General features: G+C 41.1%; 1 protein-coding gene and 2 non-coding genes across 11 annotated transcripts in view; 1 reads left to right on the forward strand and 2 right to left on the reverse strand.

Annotated features, from left to right (window-relative positions):
* Nucleotides 1-23,166, forward strand: part of SAP130 (Sin3A associated protein 130) — an 87,919-nt gene that overhangs the window by 26,335 nt on the left and 38,418 nt on the right. For 7 of the 9 annotated variants that reach the window (XM_076005428.1, XM_076005435.1, XM_076005432.1 and 4 more), the window contains exons 8-13: nt 8,431-8,578; nt 8,742-8,832; nt 8,968-9,072; nt 13,786-13,927; nt 19,030-19,151; nt 20,794-21,096. In XM_076005428.1, coding sequence (XP_075861543.1) covers nt 8,431-8,578; nt 8,742-8,832; nt 8,968-9,072; nt 13,786-13,927; nt 19,030-19,151; nt 20,794-21,096 — 911 coding nt within the window. The remainder of the gene's footprint in view (nt 1-8,430; nt 8,579-8,741; nt 8,833-8,967; nt 9,073-13,785; nt 13,928-19,029; nt 19,152-20,793; nt 21,097-23,166) is intronic. The other 2 variants (XM_076005431.1, XM_076005434.1) reach the window with 1 other exon arrangement.
* LOC142872840 (U6 spliceosomal RNA) lies at nt 2-109 on the reverse strand. The gene has a single exon (XR_012920926.1). It is a non-coding gene; the product is annotated as a U6 spliceosomal RNA (small nuclear RNA).
* LOC142872815 (U6 spliceosomal RNA) lies at nt 18,351-18,457 on the reverse strand. The gene has a single exon (XR_012920901.1). It is a non-coding gene; the product is annotated as a U6 spliceosomal RNA (small nuclear RNA).

The following is a 23,166-nucleotide window of genomic DNA, read 5'->3' on the forward strand; positions in this document are numbered from 1 at the left end:
AAAAAATTACAAAACGCTCCATAAATGTATGTGTCATGATTGCATAGGGGCCATGCTGATCTTTTCTCTATCGTTTCAGTTTTAGTGTATGTGCTGCCAAAGCGAGCACCAATCATTTTTTTTTGTTAAGGGACCGCTTGTGTTTTCATTTCCTTTCCCTAATTTTTTTTTTTTTTTTTTTGAGTCAGAGTCTCACTCTGTTGCCCTGACTAGAGTGCCCTGGTGTCAGCCTTGCTCACAGCAACCTCAAACTCCTGGGCTCAAGCAATCCTACTGACTCAGCCTCCTGAGTAGCTGGGACTATAGGCATGCGCCACCATGCCCGGCTAATTTTTTCTATATATTTTTAGTTGGCCAATTAATTTCTTTCTATTTTTAGTACAGAAGGGGTCTTGCTCAGGCTCATGCTGGTTTTGAACTCCTGACCTTGAGCGATCTGCCCACCTTAGCCTCCCAGAGTGCGAGGATTACAGGCTTGAGCCACCACACCTGGCCTCCTTTCCCTAATTATTATTTGGCTATTATTTTTCTAAATTTCTGGGAGTTCTTAGTAAGATAGAAACATTATACTTTTGTCTTTGAGTCTTTTGAATTTATTTATAGTGTGTTTCGCTGTGTAGGTTTATTTGTTCATGTAGAAAAAAATTTATGAATCTTTTATAGCTTCTGTATTTTAAATGCTTTTGTTAGTTAGAAAGCTCTCCCCCACTCCAAGGTTATAAAAGAATTTGCCGGGCCGGGCGCTGTGGCTCACGCCTGTAATCCTAGCTCTTGGGAGGCCGAGGCGGGCGGATTGCTCAAGGTCAGGAGTTCAAAACCAGCCTGAGCAAGAGCGAGACCCCGTCTCTACTATAAATAGAAAGAAATCAATTGGCCAACGGATATATATATATAAAAAATTAGCCGGGCATGGTGGCGCATGCCTGTAGTCCCAGCTACTCGGGAGGCTGAGGCAGAAGGATCACTCGAGCCCAGGAGTTTGAGGTTGCTGTGAGCTAGGCTGACGCCACGGCACTCACTCTAGCCTGGACAACAAAGCGAGACTCTGTCTCAAAAAAAAAAAAAAAAAAAAGAATTTGCCTATCTTTTCTTTTTTTGAGTTTTTTTTTTTTTTTCGGCGTACTATGGGGGTACAGATTTTAAGGTTTCCATAGATGCCCATTCCCCCCTCTCCCCCAAGTCTGAGTTTCCAGCATGACCATCCCCCAGATGGTGCACATCTCACTCATTATATATGTATATACCCAGCCCCCTCCCCCCTCCCACCTGCCCAATACCCTATTACTGTAGTACCTATGTGTCCACTTAGGTGCTGCTCAGTTAATACCAACTTGCTGGTGAGTATATGTGGTGCTTGTTTTTCCATTCTTGGGAAACTTCACTTAATAGTATGGGTTCCAGCTCTAACCAGGAAAATATAAGATGTGCTATATCACCATTGTTTCTTAGAGCTGAATAGTACTCCATGGTATACATATACCACATTTTATTAATCCATTCTTGGATTGATGGGCACTTGGGCTGTGTCCACAGCCTTGCTATTATGAATTGTGCTGCTATAAACATTCGAGTGCTGGTGTCTTTTTTGTAGAGTGTCATTGGATCTTTTGGGTAGATGCCCAGCAATGGGATTGATGGATCAAAGGGTAGATTCACTTGTATCGCTTTAAGGTATCTCCATATTGCTTTCCACAGAGGTTGAACTAGTTTGCAGTCCCACCAGCGGTGTAGGAGTGTTCCTCTCTCTCCGCATCCACGCCAGCATTTATTGTTCGGAGACTTTTTGATAAAGGCCATTCTCACTGGAGTTAAGTGATATCTCATTGTGGTTTTGATTTGCATTTCCCTGATGATTAGAGATGTTGAGCATTTTTTCATATGGTTGTTGGCCATCCTTCTGTCTTCTTTAGAAATGTTTCTGTTCAAGTCCTTTGCCCACTTTTTAATAGGGTTATTTGATTTTTTCTTGCTGATTTTCATGAGTCCTAAGTATATTCTAGTTATCAGTCCCTTATCGGATGCGTAGGATGCAAAAATTTTCTCCCATTCTGTAGGTTGTATGTTTACTTTCATGACTATTTCTTTGGCTGTGCAGAAGCTTTATAGTTTGATCATGTCCCATTTATTTATTTTTGTTGCTGCTGTGATTGCCTTTGGGGACTTCTTCATAAACTCTTTGCCCAGGCCGATGTCTAGGAGAGTGTTTCCCACTTTTTCCTCTAGAATTCTAATAGTTTCATACCTTAGGTTTAAGTCTGTTATGCAGCGTGAGTTGAATTTTGTGAGAGGTGAAAGGTGTGGGTCCTGTTTTAGCCTTCTACAGGTGGCTATCCAGTTTTCCCAGCACCGTTTATTGAAAAAGGATTCATTTCCCCAGCGTATGTTTTTGTCTGCTTTGTCAAAGATTAGATGGCTATATGAGGATGGTTTTATATCAGGATTCTCACATCTGTTCCACTGGTCAATATTCCTATTTTTGTGCCAATACCATATTGATTTAATTACTACAGCTTTGTAGTATAGTTTGATATCTGGCATATTAATGCCTCCCATTTTGTTTTTGTTGCCTAGAATTGCTTTTGATATTCTGGGTCTTCTTTGGTTCCATATGAAGCGTAAAATTATTTTTTCTATATCTGTGAAGAATGCTGATGGGATTTTAGTAGGTATTGCATTGAATCTGTAGATCAGTTTGGGTAGTATAGACATTTTAATGATGTTGAGTCTGCCGATCCACCAGCATGGTATGGATTTCCATCTGTTTACATCCTCTGCTATTTCCTTACTCAGTGTTTCATAGTTCTCCCTGTACAGGTCTTTTACCTCCTTGGTTAAGTATATTCCTAGGTACTTTAATTTCTTTGTTGCTATTGTGAAGGGAATTGAGTCTTTGATTTGGTTCTCAATTTGATTGTTGTTGGTGTGTACAAATGCCTCTGATTTCTGTGTATTGATCTTGTATCCTAAGACTTTACTAAATTCATTTATCAGTTCCAGGAGTTTCTTGGTTGAATCTTTGGGGTCTTCTAGATATACTATCATATCATCAGCAAACAGTGAAAATTTGATCTCTTCTGCCCCTATTTGAACACCTTTAATTCCATTTTCCTGTCTGATTGCTGTAGCCAGGACTTCCAGCACTATGTTGAACAGAAGTGGAGATAGTGGGCAGCCTTGTCTGGTTCCAGTTCTAATTGGGAATGATTTCAATTTTTCCCCATTCAGTATGATGTTGGCTATGGGTCTGTCATATATGGCTTGTATCATTTTTAGGTATGTCCCTTCTATGCCTATTTTCTTAAGTGTTCATATCATGAAAGGGTGTTGAATTTTGTCAAAAGCCTTTTCTGCATCTATTGAAAGAATCATGTGGTCTTTGTTTTTGCTTCCGTTTATGTGGTGAATTGCATTTATAGATTTACGTATGTTGAACCATCCCTGGGATGAAGCCTACTTGGTCGTGATGGATTGTTTTTTTGATAAGCATCTGGATTCGGTTAGCAAAGATTTTGTTGAAAATTTTTGCATCTATATTCATTAGGGATATTGGTCTGTGGTTTTCTTTTTTTGTTGCATCCTTTCCTGATTTTGGTTTCAAAGTAATATTCGCTTCATAAAAGGTGTCGAGGAGGTTTCCGTTCTTCTCGATGTTGTGGAATAGTTTCTGCAATATAGGTACTAGTTCTTCTTTGTAAGTGTGGTAAAATTCGGGTGTGAAAACATCTGGACCGGGACTTTTCTTTTTAGGGAGATTTTTAACTGCTGTTTCTATTTCATCTCTTGAAATTGGTCTGTTCAGGGAATCTATTTCTTCCTGGTTGAGCCTAGGGAGGCTGTGTGTTTCTAGAAATTTGTCCATTTCCTCCACATTTTCCAGTTTGTGTGCATAAAGACTTTTGTAGTATTCATAAATTATATCTTGTATGTCTTTGGGATCAGTTGTGATATCTCCTTTTTTGTTCCTGATGGAGTTTATTAGAGATTTCTCTTTTCTGCTTTTCATTAGCCTAGCCAATGGCATGTCAATTTTGTTCATTTTTTCAAAGAACCAACTTTATGTTTCATTAATCTCCTGAATAGCCTCCCTGTTTTCAATTTCGTTTAGTTCTGATTTGATCTTGTTGATTTCACTTCTTCTGCTGGGTTTGGGGTTGGTCTGTTCTTCTTTTTCCAGCTCTTTGAGTCGTTTCGTTAGATTGTCTATTTGTGATCTCTTTGTCTTTTGGTTATAGGCATTTATGGAGATAAACTTTCCTCTCAGAACTGCTTTAGCTGTGTCCCAGAGGATTTGATAACTTGTCTCCCCATTGTCATTTAGTTCATAGAATTTTTTTATTTCCATCTTGATTTCTTTATTTATGAAGTAATCATGTAGTAGGAGGTTGTTTAATTTCCACGTTTTTGTGTAGAAATGCGAGTTTCTGTTAGGGTCGATTTCTACTTTTATTCCACTGTGATCCAAGAAGCTACATGGTATGATTTCTATTTTTTTAAATTTCTTGAGGTTTACTTTGTGTCCTAGGATATGGTCAATCTTAGAGAATGTCCCGTGAGCTGATGAGAAGAACGTATATTCAGTGGATTTTGGGTAGAATGTCCTGTAAATGTCAGTCAGACCCAATTGTTCCAGAGTTTTGTTTAAGTCCATTATTTCCTTATTAATTTTCTGTTTGGAGGATCTGTCTCATGCCGTCAGTGGGGTGTTGAAATCTCCGGTGATTATGGAGTTGCTATTAATCCATTTGCTTAGATCCAGTAAGGTTTGCTTTATGAAACTGGGTGCACCTAAGTTGGGTGCATATATATTTAAAATTGTTATCTCTTCTTGTTGAAGTGTGCCCTTCACCATTATATAATGACCCTCTTTGTCTTTCACTACTTTTTTGGTTTAAAAACTCAATCATCTGACATTAGAACTGCCACGCCAGCTTTCTTTTGGCTTCCACTTGCCTGGAATACTGATCTCCACCCTTTTACTTTTAGTCTATATGCATCCTTGCAGGTTATATGTATTTCCTGAAGACAGCATATACTCAGCCTGTATTTTCTTATCTATTTAGCCAGCCTATGTCTCTTGATTGGAGAGTTTAAGCCATTCACATTTATTGAGAGAACTGATGGGTGAGGTAGATTATTGTTCATTCTGTTGGGCTGGATTTTGTTGCTCTGATTTCTCTCTTGAGCCATTGTATTATCTGGCCTTTAATCTTTGGGTTTTGGTTGTTTTTATATTCGTGAGTTTTTATTATGGTGTACCGTGCGTAACACTGTTTTGAGTGCTTCTTGTAGGGCTGGTCTTGTCTTAGTGAATTCTCTGAGAATTTGCTTGTCTGAGAATGTCTTTATTTCTCCGTCATAGATGAAGCTTAGTTTTGCAGGGAATAAGATTCTAGGGTGGGCATTGTTTTGTTTCAGAAGAGTGAGAATGGGGCCCCAGTCTCTCCTTGCTTGTAAAGTCTCATTAGAGAAGTCTGGTGTTATTCCAATTGGCTTTCCCTTGTGTGTCACTTGCTTCTTTCATCTTACAGCTCTTAGAAGGGCTTCTTTAGTTGATATTTTGGTCAGTCTGATGACTGCATGTCGTAATGTCTTCCTTTTGCATTGAATTTCCCAGGGGTCCTCTGAGCTTCTTGAACTTGTATATCGAGATTTTGAGCAAGGCCTGGGAAATTTTCCTCTATTATATCTTCAAATAGCTTGTCCAACCCTTGAGTGTTATCTTCTTCCCCTTCTGGTAACCCTATGACCCTCACATTAGGTTTCTTCACATAATCCCACATCTCTTGTAGGCTTTGCTCTTTTCTCTTGTTTCTCTGCTCTATCTCTGGGATGGTTTTGTTTAGTTGGAGGATGTTATCTTCAATCTCTGAGATTCTTTCTTCTGTTTGATCCACCCTGTTCTTGAGACTTTCCACTGTATTTTGTAGTTCTCTGAATTGATTCTTCATTTCCAGGAGTTCAGTTAAAGTTTTCTTCATTGTGTCTATTTCTTTAGTGAACTTTTGTTCTGGGTCCTGGAGGCTTTTTGTGGTTTCTTTGCATTGGTTATTGAGTTGTTGTTGCAGGTCGGTGAGTGTTGTTATGATCCACATACGAAATTTCTCTTCTGTCATTTTGGTTGCCTGATTTGGGTTGGTGTCCGTTTCTAGGGGGCTGGGGCTCCTCTTTTGAGGTGTGTTTTCCGTTTGGTTCTTCATATTTCCTGAGTTCCTTCGCTGATTTCTTCCCATGTCGATCAGTTGTTGTTTCTTTCCTTTTGGTTGTTGTTTGGGTATTCACACGCCTTGTTTAGTTTCTGAGCCGGTAGGTGTTGTCTGTGGGTGAGATTCGACCACTCCCTGTATAATGAGTCCGTAGGTGCAGTCTAAAGGGTGTGCAGGGTGTCCTCTCTGTCAGTAGGTGGCGCTTGCTTGGAGGAACAGGCTATGCTGTTGTTTTTGTGTCCTGTTATCAGCTGTTGTTCCTGGAGAGGTGCACTCTAGTGCCTCAGGTGGTGGGTGGGGTCCTGGGACTTCCAAGTGTGTCCTTTTCTCCCCCTCAGTGAGGGCTGGTCTGGGAGTGAGTCTGGGCAGAGCTGGGTTTGGTAAGCCTGCCCTCAGGCACCACCAGTGCGGTTAGCAGGGATCAAAGTTCTGTTCTCTGCCTCCAGGAAAAGCTGTCAGGGAGGGGCTGGAATGGCCCAGCTCAGCCAGAAAGTCTTCGTGTGGGGTGGGGATGTCTGAGACCCCCAGTCTGGAGCGGGCCTGGCTTCTTTCCACCGTCCCCAACTCCGCGGCTACTCCTGGGACTCTGCCAGCAGGCCAGACTACACACCACCAGGCCTCCCCAGACTGTGATGCTGGTGGGGAGGTTCCCTGCGCAGGAACGCCATCTGGGCTGGGCGCAAGGCCTCCTTTTGGGAGGAGGCTTGCCTTTTAGGACGCTGATCTGCCCCTGAAGGCACACACAGCTCAGTAGGCTGTTCACGTATATCCCTTCTGTGCCCCGGACAATTCAAGACCTCAGTGCACGGGATTTGGTCTGCAGGTCTGACTTCTGGGTCCCAGAGTTCAAACTGTATCCCCACCAGGGAGAGGAGTGCTGGTCCCAATTTACCCACAGGAAGCCGAACCTGAGTCTATTTCTCTCAGCCTCAGGGTCTGCTCCATTCTCCTGGGTTACCGTGCCAGCAGCACCTGGGAGGGCTGGCGGGTAGGGAGCTCACAGTCTTAGTTCCCCTTTGTCAGCTGTAGGGTCCCAAAAGGGAAGGTCCTGTTCCCTAGAGGTGCCTCCGGCTGGTGGCTGTATTGTCTCTCTGTCTCTCTGGGCAGCTGCGGGTAGGGTCAGGGGAGGGGAGAAGGAGGCAATATGGTGCCTGCCGAGTGGCTGGGGTCTGTGCACACGGTGGTGCCCCGCGTGATTTGGGAGCCTGGTGCCATGTCCGCTACAGGCTCACCGCTGGCTGGCGGCGGCCGTCTCTGGCCTGGTGTCTGCAGGTCTCTCCACCCGCTGAGGAGCCCACAAGCAGTCCCAGATGCAGGTGAGGGGAAACGGCACATCCACCTACCCTTCCCGCTGGTCTCTGGGCTGCTCCGGCGGTCTCAGCTTCCAGTTCTTCTCCGCAGCCTCCTCCCATGGAGTCTCCCAGGGTCTCAGGTACCCGTCCTTCCAGCCCTCGTCCGCTGTAGGCTCGTCTTCTTGCTTCTTTTTTCTAATTTCTGCTAGAATCTGTCTTTTCTGCAGAGACACTTTGTCTGGCAGTGTTTCTCGTCCGCCATCTTGATCCAGCCACCCCTGTCTTTTATTTATATACGTTTTCCTTACCTTTAAATCTTTGATCACTTTAGTATTTGTCTTTGTGCAGTATGGATCCAGTTTTATTTTTTCCCAAATGGTTGCATGCTCTTTCCAGCACCATTCATTAAAATACTCTATTTTCCTGCTTCTGATTTGAGAAGGCAGCTTTGTTATATTGTCAGGTTTTCTTGCTATTATGGCAATTTCAGTAGCTTGCTACCAATTAATTTGACATCCTGTATTGATAGCCCTGTGAATCATTAGTCAGTCTTAACTGTAACGTTTTATCATTTGAAGAGTGTTTTTATATCTGGTAAGGAATGATATAACATTGGGGAGAAGTCAGTGGTTCAGGGGTCACAGGTGAAGCTGCTGTTATCAAGGTTTTCTGTTATCTTTCCTTAGGAACTTTGTGAAAATGATAATGTGAGAACCTTATGAGACTTTAGACAGTTTCAGGAAAGAAACTCAATGGGCTATTTACTTCAGTGTTGTGGTTAAAGAGCAAGTGTTGGTTTAACTGTGACTTTACAGATCTATGAAAAAATACAGGTTTCATTACTATTATCTAGCCCAAGGTAGTAAATGTCCCTGACTGCCTGCATTTTGTCTGTGGACAAGTTATAAATCATAATGTCTTTGTTTTCTTTTCAGTAGGCCAACTTTGTCCATCCAGCATCCACCATCTGCCGCAATTAGCATTCAGCGTCCTGCCCAGTCACGAGATGTAACAACAAGAATCACACTACCATCTCACCCTGCATTAGGGACACCAAAACAGCAGCTTCATACAATGGCTCAGGTAAAATTAGAGGTGAAAAACCACCTTTGTTCTTTGTTGGGTAAAACTACAATAATGCAAAACTTGGCAAGGATGTCACAGTATTAAAGGCAGTGTTTGCTTATAGATGGGATGAAGTGGGAAATGTTCTTGATAACTCTGTGTTGTGGGGTTCCCCCCACAGAAAACTATCTTCAGTACTGGTACACCAGTGGCTGCAGCAACAGTAGCACCTATTTTGGCAACCAACACCATTCCTTCAGCAACCACAGCTGGTAAGTCTGTAACCTTGCTCGTCTTCCTGCTGGAGAAAAGTGAAGTATTAGGGGTCTAATTGACCGGGTTTTTGAGAATCTGTAATGTATGCAGAGAAGCCATTGTTGAAGAATTTCCTTTTTTCGCCATTTCAGGATCTGTGTCACACACGCAAGCTCCCACAAGTACAATTGTTACCATGACAGTGCCCTCCCATTCATCCCATGCTACTGCTGTGACCACCTCAAACATCCCAGTCGGTAAGTGTCATGCAGCCTTCAGACAGAAGTTTACAAGGAATTTTTTAGTCACTCAGACCAGGCCTTCATGTTGACCACTAGTATTGATTTTTTATTGCTGTTCATTTTCAAGGCAATACTGAACGTGACTTTTTTTTTTTTTTTTTTGAGACAGAGTCTCACTCTGTTGGCCAGGCTAGAGTGAGTGTCGTGGCGCCAGCCTAGCTCACAGCAACCTCAAACTCCTGGGCTCAAGCAATCCTTCTGCCTCAGCCTCCCGAGTAGCTGGGACTACAAGCGTGTGCCACCATGCCCGGCTCATTTTTTCTATATATATATATTAGTTGGCCAGTTAATTTCTTTCTATTTATAGTAGAGATGGAGTCTCACTCTTGCTCAGGTTGGTTTCGAACTCCTGAGCTCAAAGGATCCACCCGCCTCGGCCTCCCCGAGAGCTAGTATTACAGGCGTGAGCCACCGTGCCCGGCCCTGAATGTGACTTTTAATATTAGTTATCATATGGATTTGGAAATCACGTTAGGGAATAAAAGAGGAATCTTTGAGCATGCACCACCATGCCTGGCTAATTTTTTCTATATATTTTTAGTTGGCCTATTAATTTCTTTCTATTTATAGTAGAGACAGGGTCTCACTCTTACTCAGGCTAGTTTCAAACTCCTGACCTTGAGCAACCCACCCCCCTCTGCCTCCCAGAGTGCTAGGATTACAGGCGTAGGCCACTATGTCCGGCCCATAGTGTACTTTTAGAAGTATGACTACTTTTTGTTAAGAGGACACACTGACAAACTGAACTTTCAAAAATCTGGTGACCGAGGAGTTTGAGGTTGGTGTGAACTAGGCTGACACTCTAGCCAGACAACTGAATGAGACTGTCTCAAAAAAAAAAAAATTCTGGTTACCAGACATAGAAGTGTGGCTATCCTACCCGCTGGATCCCTTCTTCCCTTCCTACAACACGTGAAATAGACTGGAGGTTCTCAGCCCCCTTAGCAAACTTTGGGGACTCTTTTCTGGAGTAATGGTAGAACCCAGGAATTCCCCACTCCTAGGTGTCCAGGTCATGCCTTAAATAGGTGCTCAGTCCTACAGAAGGCTTTTAGCAGTGAAGGCACTGCTGCTGGGTCTTTCTTGTGTTACTGCTCACTGTTACTTCCCATTGGAAAGACCAAATTTCTGTTATATCCTTGTGAATTTAATTCACTTTTTTGAAAAGAAGTCTGTTTTGTTTATAGGTGTATTGTTTTAACATTAATGAACATTTGTTGGGGAAGTTGGTGGACTGTTCATATTGTCATTTCAAACCACTATCTGGCTCTATCCAGCAGAGTGGTCAGCTGTCTTTAAGTGCTGTCAAGCCAATTCTCTTGCCTTTTACAGTCAGTAACCTCACTACGGTCTTTGTGATGAAAATCAGACCAGTAAAGGGGGGTCATTGTGCCCTCGAAGGACTTTCATGTGTCCTCTTGATTCTCCTCACCCTTTGCTAGAGGTTGGTTCTTATTAATGCTCCTCTGTCTTCCTAAGACATCACTAAACATACCAGGAGACATAAATATGATCATTCTTCAGTTCCATCAGGTTTCTGCTCTGATTTTGTTTGTCTCTTATATACTAACTCAAATATTTCTTTGTTTAATCCTAATAGGATCCCTCTAAAAAGGTATCTCAGTTAAAAAGAGAAACATGATAGAACCTAGACCATTCATTTTCAAGTTGGGGTGTAGGAAATATATTAAATTTGCCTAAGTGGCTTTTTACAAGTTATAATTGGCTTCTAAGGTGAAATTAAATTTTGAATTCAGCCGGTGTCATTAATGTGATTATATTGGGTGAGGGAAAAGAAGCCCAATAATCATAAGTATAAGATTTTTGCTTCTAATTAACATTCATGTCTGATAGAATACCATTCTTGTTCTCTCCATGGCCTGGCCCACACATAACAGTGGCCAAAATTATAGAATTTTGTATATAATTATATAGGTATAGTTTCTTACACCTATAATCCTAGCACTTCAGGAGGCTGACATGTGAGTATTTCTTGAGGTCAGGAGTCTGAAACCAGCCTGAGCAACACAGCAAGATCCCATCTTTACAAAAAACTGAAAAATTAGGAGGTGGGGGTGGTGGCGCACACTGGTAGTCCCAGCTACTTGGAAGGCTGAAGCAGGAGGATCACCTGACTCCAGGAGTTGGAGGCTGCAGTGAACTATTATATGCCCAGACAACAGAGTGAGATCCTGTTTCCTAAATAAATAAAAGAATTATAGATGATCAAATTTAGAAAATAAGGATTATCTGTTGAGATAGCATTATGGTAGACTTTTAATTTCTGTATTATATATTTCCTTTTATAAAATACAGCTAGGCGAGGTGGCTCACACCTGTAATCCTAGCTCTCTGGGAGGCTGAGGCGGGCGGATCACTCGAGGTCAGGAGTTGGAAACCAGCCTGAGCAAGAGACCCCATCTCTACTGAACATGGAAACAAATGAATTGGCCAACTAAAAATATATTAAAAAAAAAAAAATAAGCCAGGCATGGTGGTACATGCCTGTAGTCCCAGCTACTCGGGAGGCTGAGGCAGCAGGATCGCTTGAGCCCAGGAGTTTGAGGTTGCTTTGAGCTAGGCTGACACCACAGCACTCTAGCTCAGGCTACAGAGTGAAACTATGTCTCAAAAAATAATAATAATAATTAAAATAATCTTTCCAACCTCTGGTTAGTTACTCTGACAAATGACAGCTTCATTCCTTTTGGAAGGTGCGGTGGCTCACGTCTGTAATCTTAGCACTCTGGGACACTGAGGCGGGAGGATCGCTTGAGTTCAGGAGTTCGAGACCAGCCTGAGCAAGAGCAAAACCCCGTGTCTACTAAAAATAGAAAGAAATTAATTGGGAAACTAAAAATATATATAGAAAAAATTAGCCGGCATGGTGATGCATGCCTGTAGTCCCAGCTACTCAGGAGGCTGAGGCAGGAGGATTGCTTGAGCCCAGGAGTTTGAGGTTGCTGTGAGCTAGGCTAACGCCACGGCTCTCTAGCCCCGGCAAGAGAGTGAGACTCTGTCTCAAAAAAAAAAAAAAAAGAATGTGTGGCTTTTTTAATTAGGAAAAAAGCAAACATTTAAATTCATAAAGTGTGTGGTAGACTGGGTCTGGTTACCAACCACTGTTAGCTATAAATTTGTAGGTAGTATGTGGTCGGTTGTGTCTGCTTTCCAACCTCTGGTTAGTTACTCTGACAAATGACAGCTTCATTCCTTTTGGAAGCATCATTTTCTCCTACCTTTTATGTGGCTCAGTTAAAAACAAGGCTTAGTTGCTTCCCACTCAACAACCCTCTGCTTGCCCTATTGATGGAAGACCTGTCATGCCAGCTTCTCTATCTTAGCCAATAGATGCCGCCATCAGTGGTCAGGGCATGTCAGCCATCATCCTGTAGAAATGTCTCCAGATGCCTACCCCAGCACCTGGCTAGGCATCACAGTGCATCTGTAGAGCTTACTGTTGGTGTTAAATGCTCTGTACTTTGGGTAATATATTGGCATCATCCTAGTCTCTAGGTTTATGTGCCTGTCACTGGTGGAACTTCTATCTGTGAGATAGTTCCCACAGATGGAAAGTATCCCTCTCTATTTCTGATATTGGTCCCAGCTTTTCTTTCCAAATTCTCAGGCATAGAGTTAATAGACAGCTCTGTAAAGAATGGTAAAGTATGTTCCATTCAGGTATACCTTCTAAACAAAATTTGATTGCATGTTGTAAGGAGTACAAAGTTTGAGCCTCAGATGAATTTGAAAACTGTGGTCATATTGGTTGTGATTTTGCTGAAAAATATATGTAAAATCACAGGACATTTAAAGGACCATGGAAACTTGTAACTGATAATCTAGAGAAGGCTTCCTTACAGATGAGCAAACTGAGACTTGGAAATTAAAATGATATTCTCATTGCTAATTAGCTACATTTTAGAATTGGCTATGGACCTGGAGTAGAATGTAAGGGACTTTGCCATTTTGGGATTCAAAATTTTGTTTTTCTTTTTTTTTTTTTTTTTTTTTTTGAGACAGAGTCTCGCTTTGTTGTCCAGGCTAGAGTGAGTGCCGTGGCGTCAGCCTAGCTCACAGCAACCTCAAACTCCTGGGCTGGAGTGATCCTACTGCCTCAGCCTCCCAGGTAGCTGGGACTACAGGCATGCGCCACCATGCCCGGCTAATTTTTTATATATATATCAGTTGGCCAATTAATTTCTTTCTATTTATAGTAGAGACGGGGTCTCGCTCTTGCTCAGGCTGGTTTTGAACTCCTGACCTTGAGCAATCCGCCCGCCTCGGCCTCCCAAGAGCTAGGATTACAGGCGTGAGCCACAGCGCCCGGCCTCTTTTTTTTTTTTTAAAGCAGTATCTTCTTTTAAAAAAAAAAGATCTCCAAGAAACCAGATTGAAAAGAAAGGGCCTGGTTGCAGATATCTTTAAATGTTAGTGTTGAACCCGGCTTTAACAAATAACAGTAGCGATATATAGCACGGGATGATTGGATTGAAATAATTCATTTGAACCTTATGTAGTCATCTTCCATTTTTTATTTCGATTGAAAGTAAAATTCCAGGTTTATTTTAACTGTTTGAATTCATAAGATTGCTGCTAGCCAGGAACATCCTGACATTCCAGTAAAAGTATATGAGTGCTCACATAATTCGATTTTACTGTTTGTAGCTAAGGTGGTGCCTCAGCAAATCACACACACTTCTCCTCGGATCCAGCCTGATTATCCTGCAGAGCGGAGCAGCCTGATTCCCATTCCAGGACATCGGGCCTCTCCAAATCCTGTGGCCATGGAAACCCGAAGTGACAATAGGTAGGAGGCAATTTGTCAGTTACTCTGCCCCATTGTGTTATTAATTTGTTCAATTTTTCAATAAAACAAATGTCCCAAAAATATGGCATATATTTATTATATGTATTTTCAGATTTTCCCCTGAAAATAACACATTGCATAATTTCTTTTCTGTTATGAGAATGTATTTTTATTAAGCCATTCTTGTGATGAATGTTCTCCTCATATCCATTTTTTCATTTTGTGTGTAATTTTGAGGGGCATTTTGAGAGTAAGGTTTGCAGCATTGTTACCCTTTATACATAAGTATCTCCATTTCTAAATCCTAAGAACAAAGACATTCTTTTAACTACGGTACAGATATCTGAAACGATTCTTTTTTTTTTTTTTTGAGACAGAGTCTCGATTGTTGACCAGGCTAGAGTGAGTGCCATGGCATCAGCCTGGCTCACAGCAACCTCAAACTCCTGGGCTCAAGCAATCCTTCTGCCTCAGCCTCCCGAGTAGCTGGGACTACAGGCATGCGCCACCATGCCTGGCTAATTTTCTATATATATTAGTTGGCCAATTAATTTCTTTCTGTTTATAGTAGAGACGGGGTCTCGCTCTTGCTCAGGCTGGTTTCAAACTCCTGACCTCGAGTGATCCGCCCGCCTCAGCCTCCCAGAGTGCTAGGATTACAGGTGTGAGCCACTTCGCCCAGCTGAAACGATTCTTTAGCTTTCCATTTTCTTTCATACAATGGCCTTTCAAAGAGTATAGATTGGACAGCTGTTTTGGAAAATATCCATCAATTTGGTTTTGTCACATTGTTTCCTCGTAGTTAGTTTCAGGTTATACATTTTTAGAGGCACTACTGCTTAAGTGATACGTTCTTCTCACTGTTACATCAGAGAGCTTATGTTGTCTTCTTGTCCCATTATTGCTTTATGTTACCAATTACTTGATGAAGGTGAAGTTTGTCATTTTTTCCATTGTAAAAGCATTGTAAACAAGTAATCTATATGGAAATACTTTGAGACTATAAATATCCTGTTCCCCAATAAACATTCACTTAATAGTTTTAGCATCTGTTGATAATTCTTGGCTGAATCAATTTTTCTTTTTTTGAGACAGAGTCTCACTTTGTTGCCCACGCTAGAGTGAGTGTCCTGGCATCAGCCTAGCTCACAGCAACCTCAAACTCATGGGCTCAAGCAATCCTGCTGCCTCAGCCTCCCGAGTAGCTGGGACTACAGGCATGCGCCACCATGCCCGGCTAATTTTTTCTATATATATTAGTTGCCCAATTAATTTCTTTCTATTTATAGTAGAGACGGGATCTCTCTCTTGCTCAGGCTGATTTTGAACTCCTGACCTCGAGCAATCTGCCCGCCTCTGCCTCCCAGAGTGCTAGGATTATAAGCGTGAGCCACCAGGCCCGGCCTGAATCAATTATTAATATAGTTGCAAAATAGTGACTTTTTCTATTATTTCCTCTACATTTATTAGTTGACATTCTGATGTGAAGAGACTTTCTTTTTCCACCCCATTTCTTTCTTTCTTTCTTTCTTTCTTTCTTTCTTTCTTTCTTTCTTTCTTTCTTTCTTTCTTTCTTTCTTTCTTTCTTTCTTTCTCCCTCTCCCTCTCCCTCTCCCTCTCCCTCTCCCTCTCCCTCTCCCTCTCCCTCTCCCTCTCCCTCTCCCTCTCCCTCTCCCTCTCCCTCTCCCTCTCCCTCTCCCTCTCCCTCTCCCTCTCCCTCTCCCTCTCCCTCTCCCTCTCCCTCTCCCTCTCCCTCTCCCTCTCCCTCTCCCTCTCCCTCTCCCTCTCCCTCTCCCTCCATTCCCTTCCCTTCTCTCTTCCCTTCCCTTCTCTCTTCCCTTCCCTTCTCTCTTCCCTTCCCTTCTCTCTTCCCTTCCCTTCTCTCTTCCCTTCTCTCTCCTCTCCTCTCCTCTCCTCTCCTCTCCTCTCCTCTCCTCTCCTCTCCTCTCCTCTCCTCTCCTCTCCTCTCCTCTCCTCTCCTCTCCTCTCCTCCTCTCCTCCTCTCCTCCTCTCCTCCTCTCCTCCTCTCCTCCTCTCCTCCTCTCCTCCTCTCCTCTTTTTTCTTATTTTTTTGAGACAGAGTTTTGCTTTGTTGCCCAGACTTGAGTGAGTGCCATGGCAGCAGCCTAGCTCACAGCAGCCTCAAACTCCTGGGCTCAAGCAATCCTCCTGCCTCAGCCTCTTGAGTGGCTGGGAATACAGGCATGCGCCACCATGCCTGGCTAATTTTTTTTCCATATATATTAGTTGGCCAATTAATTTCTTTCTATTTATTGTAGAAATGGGGCGCTCTTGCTCAGGCTGGTTTCGAACTCCTGACCTCGAGCAATCCACCCGCCTTGGCCTCCCAGAGTGCTAGGATTACAGGCATGAGCCACTTCGCCCAGCCTTTAGGTTCCTCTTGAACTTTGTTTGAGCCCTGAAATCTGCTGTTTCTCCAAGGAGCCCTTTCATTGTTCACAAACCAAGATCTATACATTGGCTGTGCTTTTTGCTACAGAATGTCATTCTAGGCCCTTTCAGCAGGTGGAGGTAGGAGATATATAACAGTATTAAACATTTAAGTACATGCTGATCCTATAGTTCATCCCCTCACTTCCCCCATTCCATATTTTTATCTGCCTCTCCCATAGTGAGAACCCTGTACAGAATATACATGGTAATTTCAAAATTAGATGATTTTTAAATGTTCTGATTTGATATTTAGTGTGTATAAGAATGCTTACAGATTTTAATTTATTGATCTTTGTCCCTTCACCTTGTTGAATATTCCTATTAGTTCTAAACATATATAGATTGTTTTAATAAATAAATATGTAGATATTTGTTTTTTCTTTGAATAAAGACAATTTTGAGGGGAGATAAGAGGGTATTTACATTTGTTTTTTTATACTATTTTTTTGTTTTGTTCTGTGTTGGCTAGGGCTTCTGATACAATGTTAGTAGAGCAGAGATAGTGAGCCTTCTTGTCTTATTCCTGACCTGAATGGGATTCTGAAATTTCATTACAGATTTTGATAGATACCAGTTTCTATTTGAGGAACAAAATTTCTTTCTTTGTGCTTAGGCATTTATGCCATGAATAAGTATTGATTTATCTTTTTTGACATTTCAAGTGATTGTTCTTTTTGATTTTTTAAGATCTAAAAACATTAATAGAAATTCCTTTGTTGAATCATTCCTATCTTCCTGTGATATTTAATTTTATATGGTAATTAATTCATTTTTATTTACGAATTTTTTCTCATTATAGAGAGTGAGATTTGTTTATAATCTTTTCTCATACTCTCCTTGTGCAATTTTAGTATCAAGGCTATATCAGGCCAGGCGCGGTGGTTCACGCCTGTAATCCTAGCACTCTGGGAGGCTGAGGTGGGTGGATTGCTCGAGGTCAGGAGTTCGAAACCAGCCTGAGCAAGAGCGAGACCCCATCTCTACTCTAAATAGAAAGGAATTAATTGGCCAACTAATATATATAGAAAAAATTAGCCGGGCATGGTGGCACTTGCCTGTAGTGCCAGCTACTCGGGAGACTGAGGTTGCTGTGAGCTAGGCTGGTGCCAGGGCACTAACTCTAGCCTGGGCAACAAAGCGAGACTCTGTTGCAAAAAAAAACGCTATATCAACCTCAAAAAGTAAGTCGGGAGCCAGGTGCAATGGCGCATGCCTGTAGTCCCAAGTACTCAGGAGACTGAAGTGGGAGGATAGCTTAAACCCAGGAGTTTGAGGCTGTGTGTGCCATGATTCCACCTATGATTAGCCATTGCACTCCAGCCTGGTCAACATAGTAAAACAACATCTCTAAAAAAACTAAAAGTTAAACAAAGGTGGATCTCATTCCTTTTTTTTTGTCTCCGAGTCAGTTTGTGTGGGGTTGGGATTATGTGTTTTATATATGTTTGATTAAATTGACCAGTAAAAACAATCTGAGTTTAATGTATTTTTTTTTTTTTTTTGAGACAGGGTCTCGCTTTGTTGCCCAGGCTAGAGTGAGTGCTGTGGCATCAGCCTAGCTCACAGCAACCTCAAACTCTTGGGCTCAAGCGATCCTCCTGCCTCAGCCTCCTGAGTAGCTGGGACTACAGGCATGTGCCACCATGCCCGGGTAATTTTTTGTATATATATTAGTTGGCCAATTAATTTCTTTCTATTTACAGCAGAGACGGGGTCTCAGTCTTGCTCAGGCTGGTCTTGAACTCCTGACCTCGGCAATCCGCCCACCTCAGCCTCCCAGAGTGCTAGGATTACAGGTGTGAGCCACCATGCCCAGCCTGAGTTTAATGTATTTCAAGTAGGACTTAGTGGAAAAGACTTTGGAATATTGAGTTTTTGTCAGTCATTTTTTTTTTTTTTTTTTTTTTTACTTTTCATGGTAACCATTGTTTGTGCTTTTAATGCTGTCTTCTGTTTTAATTCACATTCAAAAAACATGGAACGCTTCACAAATTTGCGTTTCTTCCTTGCTCAGGGGCCATGCTAATCTTCTCTGTATCGTTCCAATTTTAGTATATGTGCTGCCGAAGCGAGCACTGTCAGTCATTTTTGGTAATTGTTATTCTCAAAAGTTACCCATAAGCCAGGCACTGTGTCTTATGCCTGTAATTCTAGCGCTTTGGAAGGCCAAGACAGGAGGATTGGTTGAAGCCAGGAGTTCAAGACAAGCCTAGGCAACATAGCAAGACCCGATCTCTACGAAAAGTGAAAACTTAGCTGAGTGTGGTGGCACATGCCCGTATTCCCAGCTACTTGGGAAGCTGAGGCAGGAGGAAGGAGGATTGCTTGATCCCAGGAATTTGAGTATTACTGTATGCCTGTCTGGGCAACAGAGCAAGACTTTGTCTCTACAGAAAAAAGAATCAGCTATAAAATATTATCTGTTTTTACATTTATTGATACAGGTACATTATCCACTTATTTTTTTTTAAATTTTACACTTTCTCAGTCTGTGTTCTGTGATGTAGTAGTTTTTTGGGGACCCAATTTGGGAGAAACTGGTTTGGCAGTTATGAAAGGTATGAAGAGGATCCTGCGGATAGGATCATATCAAGGGGTAAAGAGGATAATAACCACTTTGTTTGCTAACACTTGTTTTCTATTTCTAGACCATCTGTTCCTGTTCAATTCCAATACTTTTTGCCAACTTACCCCCCTTCTGCATACCCACTGGCGGCACATACCTACACCCCAATCACCAGTTCTGTGTCCACTATTCGACAATATCCAGGTATGAGCCCTGCTTTTAAGATGACTTTTCACGTTTTAATTTTTGGCAGCAATGAGATAAAAATTGATCAGAGAGTATTTCTAGTATGGGATTTGATTACTCTAGATTCAGATTCAGGTAAGGCTAAAATGTGAAGCTTTAAAGTCTCTCATCACCATCTTTGTGATCTATAAGAAGTTGTTACTCGGGAAGGGCAAGGGCAATACACTTAACTTTAACATTTGTACTCCCACAATATGCTGGGGAAAAAGAAAAGAATTAAAAATGGGGAAAAAAAAAAGAAGTTACTACTTATTTGTGATATTTGCATAGTTTTATCCCATCTTGTGGATGATCATGTTAACAATTTTTGCTACCTCTTGAAGCAATAGTGGTTACAATGAATAAAGCTGTAGTTTTTGGGGATTTACATTGTGTTATTTTAATCCATTTGGGCTCAGCTATCACTAACCTGGCTTGTAAATAGTGTTCTTTTTGCTAATCCAGGAAAAACAATCCTCAAACCTCAGATTTTGTGTATTCTTTTCCTGTAGGACCCTTTGGTCACTCTGGGCATCAGAAAGCCTTATTGCCCAAATTGTGGACATTGCCCTCCTCCCACATGGTACAGTACAGCAGCCAGAGCCATGTGGCTGTCAAGCACTTGAAGTGGGCTAGTGTAAATGAAAAGCTGAATTTCTAATTTTGTTTAATTAAAATTTGAGAAATTTCAAATATGTTTGGAACAATTTAGAGATTTAAAACTACTTTTTCAATTGTATGCTTTATGGAATCAAAATACAGATTAAGAATTTTTGATAAAACTTAAGTATTTGAATTGAGATGTACTTTAAGAGTAAAATACACCCTAGATTTTGAAGATATAGAAAAGAGAATGTAAAATATCTTATTAATAATTTTTGTAGTGATTACATATTGATAATTTGGATATATTAGATTAAATGAAATATATCATCAAAATTAATTTGACCTGTTAGTGTTTCTTTTTAATGTAGCTACTGGAAAATTTAAAGCCACATGTGTGACTTTGTATTTCATTGTACTGGTCTAAAATTTCAAATATTATAAGATATTTAAATAGCTCTGGAAACAGGTTCTTCCATCTCTGGATTGTTTTGATGGTTGAAGGGGGGGGAAAGTCTCTTGTGTTTGTTTTCTTTCCAAAAGTAGTGAGGAATCCCTTCTTTTTTGTTGCATTTTGTGAATGCTTTTATTTTCATTCTTTTTGTTCGGTTGATTTGTTTTAATATTCACAGTAGATGGAGTATTTGCTTTGTAGGAAAAAAGACACTTGTTCACTTTTTACGGTGGATATATGCCATTTGAAATTCATACCTGCTGTATTACTTATTTAGTACAGTTGCCTGGCTAATATTTGGAATTTAATAGATGATTGCTTTTTTTTTATCATTTTAATTGTATTTCTAGTAATCTCCAGAAAGACCACATCATACTGGTAGAAAGTAAAAGGAAAAAAACAATCCCTAGTATATAAAGTTTCCATGTTTGTTTGTGTTTTTTTAACTGATTTAGATCTTATACAGTGGAAAACTTACATTTTCCTTTTAGTGTTTTTCTACTTTCATGGACTGTGTCTAATGACAGCTAACCTTTTTGTAGTTACCTTTTATATTATTTTTAGTTTCAGCTCAAGCTCCAAACTCTGCCATCACAGCCCAGACTGGTGTTGGGGTAGCATCTACGGTCCACTTAAACCCCATGCAGCTGATGACAGTAGATGCATCACATGCTCGACATATCCAAGGGATTCAGCCAGCACCCATCAGTACACAGGGCATCCAGCCGGCCCCCATTGGGACACCAGGGATACAACCTGCACCAATTGGCACACAGGGGATTCATTCGGCAACCCCAATCAACACACAGGGGCTTCAGCCTGCACCAATGGGTACTCAGCAGCCACAGCCTGAAGGAAAGACTTCAGGTAATTTTAACTTTTTACATGGAAGAGGGTATGGGGAAAGAAATACATCTGGGTTTTAAGTCTGGCTCTACCACTGGCTTTGTGTTCTGAGATAATTTCTCTAGACCTTACTTTCCTCTTTGTAATATGAGTTGCCTAGAACTTACCTTCTAGGTGTCATTGTAAACATAAGAAATAATTTTCATAGACAGCTTAATAAGCATTTGTACATGGTGAGAGCTTTTTCTTTTTATAAAAAGTTCTTAGTTGAGAGAGTAAATTCACTGTATAAGTAGTATTTTCATCATTTTAAGGTTTTCTTCAGAGGTGTATATAAAGCTATATAATCTCACACTAATATTAGCTAATATCGGTGCTTAAAAAGAAATATCAATACTAACGGAATAGGCATTTTGAAAAATGGAATAAATCACAGTGCTTGGAATATTAATTAGCTATTTCTCTGATGTAGTTAAAGAAATAGCTGTTTCTCAGCCAGGGTACTGATTTTAAAGGTTATCTTTTGCATTAACTATAGCATGAAGAGATCAACTAGGAACTGATCATTTTAATGGCCCTGTAGATCTATTTTTTTGAGAGAGAGGGAGGGAGTATCACTCTGATGCCCGGCTAGAGTGCCATGGCATCAACCTAGCTCACAGCAACCTCAAACTCCTGGGGCTCAAGCAATTCTACTGCCTCAGCCTCCTGAGTAGCTGGGACTACAGGCATAGTGCCACCATGCCCAGGTAATTTTTTCTATACATATTTTTAGTTGTCCAGCTAATTTATTTCTATTTTTTTTAGTAGAGACAGGGTCTCGCTCTTGCTCAGGCTGGCCTCGAACTCATGAGCTCAAATGATCCTCCTGCCTGGGCCTTCTAGAGTGCTTAGGATTACAGGCGTGAGCCACCACACCCAGCCATAGATCTTGAATTTAGCTATTTTTTTTATTGATTTTTTAATGTTTATTTTTTTCTCCTTTTTTTTAAATCTTAGCGTATTATGGGGGTACAAGTGTTAAGGTTACATATATTGCCCATGCCCCCCTCCCCCCTCAAGCAAGAGCTTCAAGCGTGTCCATCCCCCAAATGTTGCACATCTTACTCGTTGTGGTTGTATATACCTATCCCCTCCTCCCCCTCCCACCCTCATGACACCCGATAAATGTTACTCCTATATGTCCACCTAGGTGTTGATCCGTTAATACCAATTTGCTGGTGAGTACATGTGGTGTTTGTTTTTCCATTCTTGGGATAATTCACTTGGTAGAATGGGTTCCAGCTATATCTTGGAATATACAAGAGGTGCTATATCACCATTGTTTCTTAAAGCTGAGTAGTACTCCATGGTATACATATACCACATTTATTAATCCACTGATGAATTGATGGGCACTTGGGTTGTTTCCACAGCTTTGCAATTGTGAATTTAACTATTTAATCAAAATCTCTCAGACTTTTCATCATTGACTGCCACAGAGGTGCAATTTACCCATAGTGAGCCACCTAAAAGGATGATGTGCCTGTATCTTTAAGAGCACCTGCTAGAAAACTCATCACATTAGGTTAACTCATGAAATTGTCCTTTTTGTAGGTCAAAAACTTTCAGATATGGGTAGTTTCTGATTATGATCTCATGCTCACCAGTATTTTGATGCTAACTTTAATTATATATTTAAAATATCTATTGGCTGAGTGTCTTCCTAAAGATAGACCAGGGATGGTACCATTATTAGGGGCTGAGGAAGATTGGTATTTTACAAAAACTGTGTGAGCACATTTTTTGAAGTATACTTTTGAGCTGCTATCAAGCCTATAGATCATGTTTTCTATTTGTAGCTCCTCCTTTTATTAGCCTTTCCTGACTCAGTTCTCTCATCTCTAAAATGAATATAATACTGAATGTAAGGTTTATAAGAGTGAAAAATGTAAAGTAGAATGAGATAGTGCACTAGCTACTTTATGTACTTGGTGTATCTTATCTCATTTATTAGTAACTGTTATTACACAGCAAAGATAAAATAATGGTATTGATGATGCACCAGTAGACTCTGTAACTTCTCCATCTTTGGCAACCACTTTGCCATCT

The sequence above is a fragment of the Microcebus murinus genome, chromosome 8 (assembly GCF_040939455.1).
Source record: "Microcebus murinus isolate Inina chromosome 8, M.murinus_Inina_mat1.0, whole genome shotgun sequence".
NCBI lineage: Eukaryota > Metazoa > Chordata > Mammalia > Primates > Cheirogaleidae > Microcebus > Microcebus murinus.